The sequence below is a fragment of the Leopardus geoffroyi genome, chromosome A1 (assembly GCF_018350155.1).
Source record: "Leopardus geoffroyi isolate Oge1 chromosome A1, O.geoffroyi_Oge1_pat1.0, whole genome shotgun sequence".
Classification (NCBI taxonomy): Eukaryota; Metazoa; Chordata; class Mammalia; order Carnivora; family Felidae; genus Leopardus; species Leopardus geoffroyi.
In genome coordinates this window covers 172,268,474-172,282,276 of record NC_059326.1, presented here as the reverse complement: position 1 = coordinate 172,282,276, position 13,803 = coordinate 172,268,474, and the positions used below count along the sequence as shown (strand labels likewise).

Genomic DNA, 13,803 nt, shown 5'->3' with positions numbered 1-13,803 from the left:
AGCCGAAAAGCGCTCAAGACCCAGACTTTGGCGCAGCGGCTTCACTTTCAGGAAAGCAAAAGAGTTAGGAACTAAGAAAATGAGGAAATTCCGGTGCTCCGCAAGAAGGACGGAGGGGCCGTGAGAAACCGGGAGGCTGCGGGTGAAAGACCGGGTGGTGTCGTGGGAGAGAAGGGTCGACCCGGGAAAGCGAGCAACGGCGGGACCGGAAAGCGAGAACAAGGATGCGGCCGGGGGGGAGGGGGCGCGGAGGCCTCCGGGGTCGACCAACGTGACAGAAAACGAGGAGGAGACTCAGGGGGCCGTGGCAGCAAGGGGCGACGTGGTACCTGCAGAGATCGTCCAGGACGCTGCCGGGAATCTCCACCCGTTTGGTCTCCATGATGAGAACCCACAGCAGGAGCAGTGCATCCCGGCTCCGCGCGGCCGGGGACCAAGGGTACGGCACGGAGACTCCGGCTCGCCGGAAAGCGGGCAGCGGCGGCGGCAGCGGCTCCAGCAAAGAGAGGGGGAAGGGGCGGGACCCGCTCACTTCCGTCCGGCTCCCTCAGCCCAGAACCCCGAGCCTGGGCCAGAGCGCGGGGCGGAGCCCCGGGAGTCACGCCCCTGCTCTGCTTGAAATGTCCAATGGGAAGCTGTAGAATTGGGAGGCTGAGCAAGCTAAGCCAATGAAATGTTTGTTTATTGGTCTGTCGTCTCCAATCCGTCTTCAAGCTGCTCAGTTGCTACTCAGAAAACCAACTTCCCGCCGCCTGTGATTGAGCCCTGGGGTGGCTACGCGCATGCGCACCATGCCTCCTCTGCACTATAGAAAGTCCAGAGGATTCAGGTCTTGCTGGTAGACTCGGAGGCTACATCCTAGGGTTTGGCGTGGTGTAAATATCCTCTTGGTGACCAAGCAGGCGCTCGTACTTCTTCAGGGCGGACGCCGACGGCGCATCCTGCGCAAGCGTGCACTTGGAATTCCTGTCACCAAGTATCCTGCACACTCATTGCCGTCCCATCGCCTCCAGGCCAAGGGCTGGGCCTCTAACTACAAACACCGGTTGTCTTTTGTGTGTGTGTGGTGGCTTACCTCTGCCTTTCCTCAAAGGACCCAGACAGAACTTTATCCTACTATCTGACACCTAGTGAGATCTGAGAAAATATTGATTGAACCTGAACTTGGGAATCTTCATTCTACCTCCTACACATACTCCAATCTACTAGCCCTCACTGATTCCTCATCTTACTTAATAGAGCCCAATCCATTTAGGATCTTGCAGAAAAAAAATCTAGATTCATCATTCTTTAACTTCCTCCTTTTACATCAGACTGACAGCCACACAAACGCACCCCTCAGTCACAACTTTAATTCATTCTGATGAGGGAGCATGGGGCAAGCTGAGGGCCAAGTCAGGCTAACAGCAGAGAACCCCCCAACCCTGGAGGTGGGATATGCGTGATATTCCTCAGACACTCCTGCCTGCCCAAGAACAGGGAAAAGGAAAGAAAGCAAATGGCTGACTGGTAGAGATCACAGTCATGCAGGACAGGAGTCTCCTTAAGTTTACAGATAACTTAGTAAACTCCAAGAAAAAGGCACTCTTATTCATAGCCTAATCTCCAGAAACCTATAGATTCTGTTTCCTGGAGCCCTAATATCACCCTCATCAAGATGTAAGAGGCTTTGGGATGCCTGGGCGGTTCAGTCACTCAAGCATCCGACTTCGGCTCAGGTCATGACCTCTGGATTTGTAAGTTCAAGCCCTGTGTTGGACCCTGTGCTGACAGCTCAGAGACTGGAGCCTGCTTCAGATTCCTTGTCTCCCTCTCTCTCTCTGCCCCTCCCCATCGTGCTCTCTCAAAAAAAATAAATAAATAATTTAAGAAAAGATGTAGGGGGGGTTAAGTGCTTACCATGGCGATGTGGGAAACAAGGGCAAATGAAAAATTAAATTCCCTTACTGCCTACAGCCCATTGACAAGTCCTTGAAACAGGCAGAGTGACCTTCCTCGAGGAGCTCAGCTGCCTCGATGATGACACTTTGCTAGGGCCGAAAGGGAATCTTGGCTTAACATTGTCCTAACCCCTTGAGGATCCTGTGAGTCTCCTTAAACACATAAAAATTCCTTTGGAAACTTCCTTTATCTCTACCCCCATTCCCCCAACCCCTCCACCCCCCGCAAGATATATGCTGGCAATCATGCTCCAGGCTTATGGCCCCCTGATATACATCTGAAGGGTCTCATGACTGATGTTTTACTAAACAGTAATAAATGATGTTTTTCTAACAAGAGCTAGCTCCTCAAAGTCCTGGAAACAAACCTTACTTCCAAAATTCCTTAGAAACTTATGCTGTCCCTAACCCCCTCCTAACCTGAAGATATATTACCAGTCACTCTTCACAACCCCAGTGCAGCTCTTTCTGCCCATGGGTCCTGTCCCCATGCTTTAATGAAATCACCTTTTTGCACCAAGGACATCTTCAAGAATTCTTTCCTGGCCATCAGCTCTGAACCACACCGTCACCCCAAAACCCCATCAGTTCTACCATTTAATCTCTTATCTTTTTCTTAATTTCTGTCCAAATGCCCACTCTTTATATCAGGTGCCCATTATTTCTCCTCACTAGTGCAAGAACTACCTAACCAGTACCTCTGCCTCCATTCTTGGCCTGCACAACTGCCCACGTTTAATTTTCTTTTGTTCCAACACTATTATCTTCTAATAGCTCTCCTACATCAGCTTCTGATGTATACTCAAGGCCAAACTTGACTTAAGAGCCCTGTTACCACCTATTTTACTCTGCTGTTTTCCATCTGTCTTTTTGCTCCTTATTGGAGAACTCAAATTTATCTTCCAGTGGCCTATACCATTTTCACTTTTCTATAGTTCTCTTTTGTTCTTCAACTGTCTCTTCATTATGGTGTCATAGCCTGATTTATCGATTTCTTATCCCTATGAGGATACTAACAATACATTTTTAAATTTTTTTTTAATGATTATTTTTGAGACAGAGTGCAAGTGGGGGAGGGGCAGAGAGAGAGGGAGACACAGAATCCAAATCAGGCCCCAGGCTCTGAGCTGGCAGAACAGAGGCGGACGCAGGGTTCAGACCCAGGAACCATGAGATCATGACCTGAGCCAAAATCAGACGCTTAACCAACTAGGCCACCCAAGTGCCCCTAACAGTACATTTTTAAAGTTTTCTTCTTCCTGAATAGCCTCTTATTCCTCTCAGCTGCTTTTTGCTATTAATTTGGTCTCCATCTATCATATTGGAAGTTTCCTGGTGGTCCTCAACTATTCACTCATACTTAAGCATACGTAACTAAAAAACCAGAGTTAAGTGCTATAATGTAGATGGAACTTGTTTCCTGAGAGCTTCACCGTGGGGTGATCTGGCTGAGCTGTTAGCTGGGAGCACATGGCATCAGCATCTGTAGGTCATTCTTTCCAGCTGATCAAATTCTCTAAAGAGAAAATCCTTCCAGACCAAGCTGAAAGTGTTCTGGGAGTCAAATAGGGGAGCACAGACAGAAGTATTCTATTTGCTTTATTCAACCCCCTTGGCACACTACACGTCTTAGTTTGGGTTTCCTAAGAAGCAGACCCCGGGACAAGGATTTGAGTGCAAGTAGTTTATGTGGGAGGTGATCCAGGAAAGAATGGTAGTAGAGTAGGAAAGTGAGTCAGGAAGCAAAGAAAGCCAAAAAAATGGATTATCAAGGAAGTAACTGGAGCTGATCCCGCTGGAGAATTCTGGAGGCCAGGGTAAAACACATGCTGCGGAGTTATCCTACCCAAGGGATGAGGAAGATGGGATATTTATATACTAACTTTCGTCAGTCCTTGGTTAAGGCATGCTCCTGGAGCCTGTACGCCAGCCTGCCACATGCACAGCAAGGCAGCCTCTGGTGGCCAGAAAAAGCCCTCTGGCAAAAGAAATGCAGATGATAGCTGATGGAAGTCCAGGCAGCATGGTGTAATGGATTGCTAAGGGGAAGGGGGAGCTTTTTCAATAGTTCTATTTTGTTGGATATGCATTCTATATGTCCTAACTGAACTTCTTTTCTATGTAGGGGGTATCTTAGTGGCTGTTTTTCTTAGGTGTCATTTGAAGCTCAAGTCTGGTTTTTAGACTACACTAAATGATGGCAGTGAAGCAATAGTGGAAGACCAAGTGATGTTTTTTCCCCAGGGGTCAATGTTAAAGATCCAAAGAAGCAGGCTACTGGGCACTTGCTAAAGGACCTGGAGGAAGCCTTCCTGCTCCCTTATTTCTTTGAAGTCTCAGCTCAGGGGCAGATATGCAACTCTTTTTTTTTTTTTTTAGCACTGAGGGGCTTGCAAGTCCCCAAACTTCCAAATAGTGCTAAGCCAATCTCCCCACTGAGAATTCCACAGATGTCTGGGGGCATCTTCCAAGCTACTTTCCTGTCCATTCACCATCCCACCCCTGCTTCCTCACCCACACACACATCTAGGAGCCGGACGGGTTCACAGCAGAGCAGCCCTTATGGCAGTCCCCTGAGCCATGACTTCCAAAGAATTCAAGGCCTCATTCAAACCCAACCATCCACAGGCCCAGCAGCCCGTCGCTTGAGAAAGGCAGATAAAGTGGAGTTTGGAATTAAGACAAAGGGAGATGCTGGGGTTCTTATGTTATAATACTGATACAATTTTAAAATAATTGAGCCAATCAAAACCTTTACTGTTTTAAAATATGCTATCTCATTTAGTCTTTCTAACTACATGGGATAGGCAAAAAGATTAATGAGGCTTATAGAGATTAAATGATTAAATGACAGTATGAAATAGAGCCAGGACTAGAATTCAGTTCTTCTGAACTCAGGAATTCTGCTTTAGGGAGAATGACACAATAATAATTACTATTAATGTCTCTGCAGCATGTTATAGTATATTTTTTTAAATGCAATAATCCTTACAACAAAAAAAGTTGTCATCAAATTCTTTTAAAAAATATGTAATATGCTTACTGACCTTCTTTTAAATTAAATGAGATTAAGTTGGGAATGCACGCTGGTGCAGCCACTCTGGAAAACAGTATGGAGGTTCCTCAAAAAACTAAAAATAAAACTACCCTAATTACACTACTAGGCATTTATCCATGGGATACAGGTGTGCTGTTTTGAAGGGACATATGCACTCCCATGTTTATAGCAGCACTATCAACAATAGCCAAAGTACGGAAAGAGCCCAAATGTCCATCTATGGATGAATGGATAAAGAAGAAGTGGTGTATATATATATATATATATATATATATATATATACACACACACACACACACACAATGGAGTACTACTCAGCAATCAAAAAGAATGAAATCTTGCCATTTGCAACTACGTGGATGGAACTGGAGGGTATTATGCTAAGTGAAATTAGTCAGAGAAAGACAAAAATCATATGAATTCACTCATATAAGGACTTTAAGAGATAAAACAGATGAATATAAGGGAAGGGAAACAAAAATAATATAAAAACAGGGAGGGGGACAAAACAGCAGAGACTCATGGAGAACAAACTGAGGGTTACTGGAGGGGTTGTGGAAGGGGAGATGGGCTAAATGGGTAAGGGGCACTAAGGAATCTACTCCTGAAATCATTGTTGCACTATATGCTAACTAATTTGGATGTAAATTTTAAAAATAAAAAATTAAATTAAAAATTAATTAATTAAATGAGATTAAATTAAGTCTGTCAAAGCCTTTTCACATCCCTTCAAAGTTTTTTTTAAAATTTATTTTCCAGCTATATTGAGGTGTGATTGACAAATAAAAATTGTACATATTTAAGGTGTTGTCCTAGTCCATTCAGGCTACTATGACAAAAATGCCATCAATTGCGTGGCTGATAAACAACACACATTTATTTCTCATAATTCTGGAGGCTGGGAAGTTCGAGATCATGGCACTAGCAGATTTGGTATCTGGTGAGAACCTATTTCCTAGTTTATAGACTGTGCTTTCTGGTTGCAACCTTGCATGGTGGGAAGGGGCAAGCTAGCCTTCCAGGCTCTCTTTAATAAGGGCACTAATTCCATTCACGAGGGCTCTACATTCATGACTTAAGCATTTCACAAAGCCCTCACCTCCTAATACTATCACACTGGGCACTAGGAGTTGAACTTATGGGTCGGGGGGTGGGGGGACACAAACATTCAGACCATAGCAGATATAACATGATGTTTTGATATTATGTAATGATTACCACAATCAACCTAATGAACATCCATCCTCTCACATACTTACCTTTTCTGTGTGTGTGGTAAGAACACTTAGGATGTACTCTGAGCAAATTTCAAGTATACATTACAACATTATTAGCTCTAGTCAGCATGCTGTACAGTAGGTCTCTAGAATTTATGCGTCTCATAACAAAGTGCGTACCCTTCGACCAACAAATATGATTCAAGTCAGCATTTACAGAACAACACATATTTGCCCTTTCTGTCAGCCCCACAAACGCTGGATCATTTCCCATGGCATATAAAATGCTTTAGTCACATCTAACAAAAAAACAAAACCTTCATTGATCTCTATCGGAGTCTTACTAGATGCTGAGCAATCCCATTTCCTCTTCTGGGATTCACAGGCCCTCTCGCATTTAGGTGGAAGCAGATAACTGAGTTCTAGCCAATGAAATGAAGATAAAAGTGATACATCCAACTTCTAAGCACAATTCCTGCAATGTCCCATGTAATTTTTATATTCTCTCTTTCCTTCTCTTCCCACCTGGAAGCACAAGACCCTTGAAACTGTGGGAGGAGTACAGGTTTCTAAATTTTTGACCTGGAGAGGAGCTACAGCAGAATATCTGCTTCAGGTTCTGCCCAAGCAAGAAATAAACGTTTGCTATGTATATAAAGGATCTTGATTTTTTACACACAAACTATTCTCCATAGTCAATCTTTCTCGTTTCAGTAAATGTGTCTTGTAGTGGACATTCTTGCTTGTTTACCCAGCACTCATTCACCAAGGCCTGCTTCTTGGTGCGTGTGTGGCCTGTGCGTGTGTGACACACAAGGCCTTGTACTCAGAAAAGCCCCATGCTTGGTTTAATGCTCTCCCATCACCATCTTTAATTTTTTTAATGTTTATTTATTTTTGAGAAAGAGAGTGAGTGGGGGGAGGGGCAGGGAGAAGGGGACAGAGGATCCGAAGTGGGCTCTGCACCGACAGCAGCAAGCTCCATGCAGGGCTGGAACTCATGAACTGGGAGATCATGACCTGAGCCGAAGTCAGACACTCAACCGACTGAGCCTCCCAGGTGCCCACCATCTTAAAATTCTCACTGATCTCATTTTTGAAGTTGTGTTCTGTGAATGAAATTGGTAAGACAAAGGAGCGTGCACTTAAGTAGAGGAGATACATGTAATAATGTGTGTGTACTCACTCTTTGCTGCCCCAATTGCATATAGCATTGCAAATATCCCATGAGAACAGAATTTCCGTGAGCCCGTGATTCATGGAAGTTCAACCGGATTGAAAGTGAGACAAGGTAACCATGTTAAACTGAGTAAGTGGGATCACTGTGAGCCCTGAGATCTTCCTATAAATCAGAACTTGCTTCAGATGCAAAAAGAAGACAGTGGCAGTCTCAGAAACACAAAGAACCAAGGAACCCTGTCATGTTACTTTCCTATTAATTCCCTATATTAACCAACCACTTATGCTAAAAATGGTGACACTGAAGGAAAGTGAAAGACACTTTTCCCTAGTTCCTTTCACATCATTCATCATAAGCCAAATGTAGAGAGTATGGTAGAATGTGTGCACATCAAGAAATGACAGGAACACAGACGGGTTAATTTTGTGTAATGTTTCCACCGTTTTTGTAAGAATAAAATACATCATGCATGTACCAGCTATGAAATGTGAGTTGTATAATTTTGGTGATTCTATGTGAGTTAAATGTTCTTATATCTGCATTTAAAGTTGGCAACGCACAATATAAAGATGAATGGTGATACTGTAACAATTTACAATTTTAGTTGTCCTTTACTTAGGATGACAATGAATATCAAATAAAAACACCATGGCAAATTGAAAGACCATAGAGAAAAGGAAAAGGTTTTATAATTTAGTACTTTCAGTGACACTTTTTTTCCTGCCTTTTGAATAAGGAAGTCCATATTTTCATGAGGGGCACATGGCAAATTATGTTTCAGTCTGTGTTTGAATTCACCTCTTAATCTTTCTGAACAGAATCATGATTCAGACATGCAGTCCTCAGTTTCACATGGAGCATGTGTGGCTGTGCAGAAAACCAGCGCACTCTTGGCTCCAGGATTTGGCTCTGGTTGGCCTCAGTGAATCATCAGATTACATCCCTTGTTAGCAACCATTCTGTGAATCTTAGGACTCCTGCTTACATCCTTAAGATGTAAAAGTCTCTCTTTTTTAATGAAACGTCATCGAGTCAGGATATGATATGTGGAACTGTACCCAAACTCATGTGAGTTCACTTGTTGGTGAGTCATAGAAACTACACCAGGTGGAGTTGTCACACAGAGTAAACTATATTTGCGGCAAGTAAGGAGATCATGGGAATAACTTCCAAAGCCATGACTCCTGGAGCAAGTCTGAATGGGCTCCTTTTATTTAGGGTTAGGATGAATAGTTAGGAAGGGGAGCCTTGTCGCCATATGTAGAGGTGGGCGTCCTACACACACCCTAAGGAAACATGCCTTTCTATACATACATTGCAGGTTATGACAATGAGGCTTGTGCTTCTCCTTGGGTGGAGATTTTAGTATAATAATGAGAGAAAGGTAACTGTCAGTGTCTCCAAGGTCCATCTGCGCACCTGTGAGTGGGGGGTTACGTTCCAGTTGGTCTGGGTGGCCTGGGCCAGTGGCACTCTTCTTGCAGGCAGTCATTGTTTGAAGGGTGGCTTTAGTTTCTTTCAGGGATGCTATGCCCTCAGGTCTTTTGCCTGTGTTAAGAGATAAGCTGGAAAGAAGAACTTAAGGAAAAATGTGGAACGAAGGTTGGTGGCTACAAGCAGGTGAGCGGTACATGTCGGGTCTTGGGTCTAGCTGGTGACCGTCATCCTGAGGATAAAGCTGACACAAGGAGGAGGGCAAAGCTGAAAGACCTGAAGAGAAAAGGAGGCAGAGCGGTCAAGAGCTCAGCTGACCTGGCCTAGGGGTAGGTGTGGGGGAGGAATGAGAGAGACAGAGAGAGAGAAAGAGAGAGAGTGAGAGAAAGAGAGAGAGATAGCGCTTGTTCAAGCACCTGGCTCCAGGTGGGGGCCAGAGTTGTCAGGTGTCAGAGTAGCCAATTAAATCAACAAGCCAAAAATGAAAGAGTTAAGCCTTTAATCACTTACCTGGATGGCTAAAACCAGAGAAAGCAGTGACTCCTTCAGCTTCACTCTCCCATGGAACAGAGTCAAGGGTCAGGTGGAGGTCAAGGGTCAGGGGGGTGGTCTCACTGAACAAAAGTCTCTGGCAGTTTTGTGGACCGTGGGCAGAGAGGGAGGGGAAGGGCTAGGAGTGGGAAAGTACTCCTCCTTCCCCCAGGAGGTGGCGTCAGCAGAGGAGACCAAAGAAGACCTCCGCCAAGGCCTCAGCTAAAGAGATAGGAGTGGAGGCCCCAGGGCTAGGAATGCACTTGTTCCTGGCACGGGAGTCAGAGGGGCCCGAGTCCCTGACTGCAGCGCCCCCTAGAGACTGCAGTGCACTGGCTGCCCACCAAGTCTGCGTGGGGAGGGCAGCCATTCCCTGGGAGACTTGTCAAGTAGAGCTTTTGTGTTTGCCTACGGTTAGGGCTGAAAAGTCACACCTAGATCTCTAACCGGGAGCCAGACAATGAACCCTGAAGCCTGTCCTACCTCTGGACTTAAATGAACCCTTATGAGTCCTTTTGTTTCAGCCAAAGCTTTCTTTTACTTTGGTCCAAATCATGTCTTTCCTTTTTTTTAAAAACAATTTTTATTTATTTATTTATTCATTCATTCATTCATTCATTCATTCATTTATTTATTTATTTTTAAGTGTTTATTTTTGAGAGAGAGAGAGAGGGAGGGGCAGACAGAGAGGGAGACAGAGGATCTGTGCTGTCAGCAGAGAGCCTGATGTAGGGCTCAAACTCATGAACGGAGAGATCATGACCTGAGCCAAAGTTGGACACTTAACAGACTGAGCCACCTAGGTGCCCTACTGTTTATTTATTTTGTGAGAGAGAATCCCAAGGAGGCTCCACACTGTCAGTGCAAAGCCTAATGCAGGGCTCCATCCCATGGTTCATGAAATTATGACCTGAAATTATGAGATGAAGTCAAGAGTAGAAATCAAGAGTAGACGCTTAACCAACTGAGCCACCCAGGTGCCCCTGGCCCAAATCATTTCAATTGACATGTTCCACTAGGCATCCAGTGGCTCCAACCAGAAACCTAAGAGTGAACTTTAATTCCTATCTTTCTCACACAGGCACACATGTAAACCACTGATGAGTCCTGGCCAGTCTACCTCCAAGACCCATTCCCTCTTCTCCATCTCAGCTTTCCCCACCTTAATCCAAGCCATCTCAAGCTCAGCTGGACTACTTCCACAGGCTCCTAAATGTCTCCTGTCCCTGTGGCAATCCATCCTCCACCAAGCAGCAAGAGTGATCATCTCAAAACATTAACTTGAAAACCTTCATGACCCTCAGTGTAGAATCCAATTTGTGTGCCATGGCTTGAGAGACTTTACATGATGGGGCACCTGCCCGTCACTCACTCTACCTTCCTTTCATGTCCCATCTTCATCTCTCACTACATTCGAGCCACAGTAGTCTCCCTGCAATCCATTACATACTCCAAGCTCTTTCTACAGACCATTCCTTCTGCCTGGAATGCTGCCCACCCCCTCTGCAATACCCTCCTTTTTGTGCTGTCTCTACAGCTTAAACATCACCTCTTCAGAAATTCTTCTCAGACCACTCATCTAAATAGCTTCCTCAATCTGAAATTTTCTCAATCCATTTTTTCTCTCTCCCTTACTATAGTGTAAGTTACAAGAAAGCAGGGATCTTTTCTCTAAGTTATGCATTGAATCCCCAGTGCCTAGAGTGTCCTTGTGTGATGGGCACTCTATAAAGATTTGCTGACTGATGTCTAGGCCAACGAGTAAGTTATCACCACATATATGCCAAGGTTACCGAGGAGGAGGAGGAGGTGATGGGATGCAAAATCCTATTATGAGTGTGAATCTCTTTTTAAACAAAGTAAATCTGCTGTTGGAAAAGATGAACTCATTCTAGCTTAGATGGGTTTTTGTTACTCTCATTAAAGAGTCCTGATTAATACAGAGCTTACTTGCTCTATTTGTCTATCTATGTAAAATATAGTATATAACCATATATAATGTATATAATACAATGTATAATAATGTAATAAATATAAATAATGTAAATACATGTCATATGTAACTATGTATGTTAAGTATAAACATATTGCATGCAAATGTCTATATAAAAGAATTCTACACTCTAGAACTTTAGAACCTCTTCCTTTTCTTTCGCCCTCCCCTTCCTGCTCCTCTGTCATGTCTAACCTCCATACTTTGACAGGTTTGCCCAGAATGGGAGAAGGCAGCCGAAAGGGCAGGGACAGGGAATGAAGTTCTCAGACCCAAATGAGAAAACTTAATCCACTGGTAAATAACCTTCTTTTGCATGAGGAACAAATCAGGAAAAAGAAAATTGTTTCAGGATATTTCTTTTTTTCAAATAAATAATTTCTTAATGTTTAAAAATCAGAAATATAATCTCTATAACAGTTCTTAAAAACTAGTTTATATTAATTCCTTGTCATGGATGAAGGGATTATTTTTTACTATGATTTCAGAAACTAAGTAACTAACACACTAATTACTTGTTGAGTCTTTGAATAAATGTTATGGTTGAGAAAGCATGCTGGAGGCTGGGTTTTTTTTTGTTTAAATGACCTTGTAAGCATCTTAATTGGGAAAACATGTTTGTCTCATAGCATCTCTTATACTGAATTCTTTAAAAGAAGTTTCTGTTGAGGACCCCTGAGTGGCTCAGTTGGTTAAGCGTCCGACTCTGACTTAGGTCATGATCTCATAGTTTGTGGGTTCAAGTCCCACAAGAAGCTCTGTGCTGATAGCCTGAAGCCTGCTTCGAATTCTGTGTCTCCCTCCCTTTCTCTCTCTCTGCCCCTCCTCCGCTGCTTGCTCTCTCGCTCTCTCTCTCTCTCCCCCTCAAAAATAAATAAACATTAAAAAAAAAGTTTTAAAAAGTTTCTGTTGAAGCAACAAACAGATCCAGAGAAATAACTTCTCCAAACACTCACTCTGAAAATAATCAGCTCAGGTTGGCCCCATAGGGTGTTCTACAGTCTACATGGGGTTCATAGTGCAGTGAGTCCAGACAGGCCCCCCCAGATAGGCCTGGGTAGTCTTCACTCTTCCCAGAATATACAGGAAACCAAATCCAAAACATGAAAAGTCTGCTTTATATCCACCAGCAGAGGGTGTACATTCCTTTTCTGCATTTTAAAATTTTATAGCGCACTGCTGACTCATGTTTTTAGTCCAAGGGCAGGACTTAAAAAGTGAGGCTTTTGCTATACACAGGATCATATTTCTAAGGTATTGGCGTAATTACATTATTTACCGGTTAAATGACTCAGATCTCTGATGAAACCCTTTCCCGCATAACAAAACCTCCCCCATTAAAGGTGGCCTTCTCTAATTGAATAGTCATGGTAGCTCTGTCAAATGGTGACACCCTTTCACTCTGGACCTCACTTTGATATTGCAGCTCTAGCAAATTACCACAGATTTGGTGGCTTAAACAATACAAATGTACTATCTTAAAGTTCTCTAGGTGAAAAGCCCCACACAGATCGCACTGGACTAAAATCAAGATGTCAACAGGGTTGTCTTCTCTACTGGGGCCTCTAGGGCATTGCTTTTTCTAGATCCCAGAGGCCATCTACATTCTTTGGCTCCTGCTCCCTTTCCTTCATCTTCCAAGCCAGGAGTGGCAAGTCGATTCCTCTTACATCACACCACTCTGACCTTTCTTCATAGTCCCATCTCCCTGTGACTCACCTCTGCTTCCTCTTCCATTTTTGTTAAATGTTTATTTATTTATTTTGAGAGGGAAAGAGAGAGAGAGAGAGTAGGGGAGGGGCAGAGAGAGAGAGCGAGAGAGCAAGAGAGAATCCCAAGCAGGTTTCGTGCTATCAGTGTGGAACCCAACTCGGGGCTCAACCCCATGAGCCATGAGATCATGACCTGACCGGAAATCAAGAGTCCAATGCTTAACCAGCTGAGCTACCCAAGCAGCCCTCTTCTTTCATTTTTTTTTTTAATTTTTTTTTTTTCCAACGTTTATTTATTTTTGGGACAGAGAGAGACAGAGCATGAACGGGGGAGGGGCAGAGAGAGAGGGAGACACAGAATCGGAAACAGGCTCCAGGCTCTGAGCCATCAGCCCAGAGCCCGACGCGGGGCTCGAATTCCGGGACCGCGAGATCGTGACCTGGCTGAAGTCGGACGCTCAACCGACTGCGCCACCCAGGCGCCCCACTTCTTTCATTTTTAAGGAACCCTGTGATTACTTTGGGCCCATCCAGATAACCCAGGACAATCTCCCTATCTTAAAGTCAGCCAATTAGGAACCTTAATTTCAACTGCAACTTTCTTTCTCCTTTTCCGTTAGGGTAACATATTTATAGCAACTGCAACTTTCTCCTTTTCCATTAAGGTAACATATTTATAGATTCCAGGGATTAGGATGGACATTTCAGGGGCATTATTTTGCTTGTCATGCTCTGTAT

The 13,803-nt window shown here is 44.0% G+C and overlaps 1 protein-coding gene across 2 annotated transcripts in view; it reads right to left on the bottom strand.

Moving 5' to 3' along the window:
• DCP2 (decapping mRNA 2) overlaps positions 1-694 on the bottom strand; it is a 51,503-nt gene extending 50,809 nt beyond the window's left edge. The window contains exon 1 of one of the 2 annotated variants that reach the window (XM_045446811.1): positions 330-694. Coding sequence is in view for 1 of the 2 variants with exons in the window: in XM_045446810.1 (XP_045302766.1) it covers positions 330-382 (53 nt within the window). In the remaining variant the exon portion in view is untranslated. The remainder of the gene's footprint in view (positions 1-329) is intronic. The other variant, XM_045446810.1, reaches the window with a different exon arrangement.
• Positions 695-13,803: the final 13,109 nt, after the last annotated feature.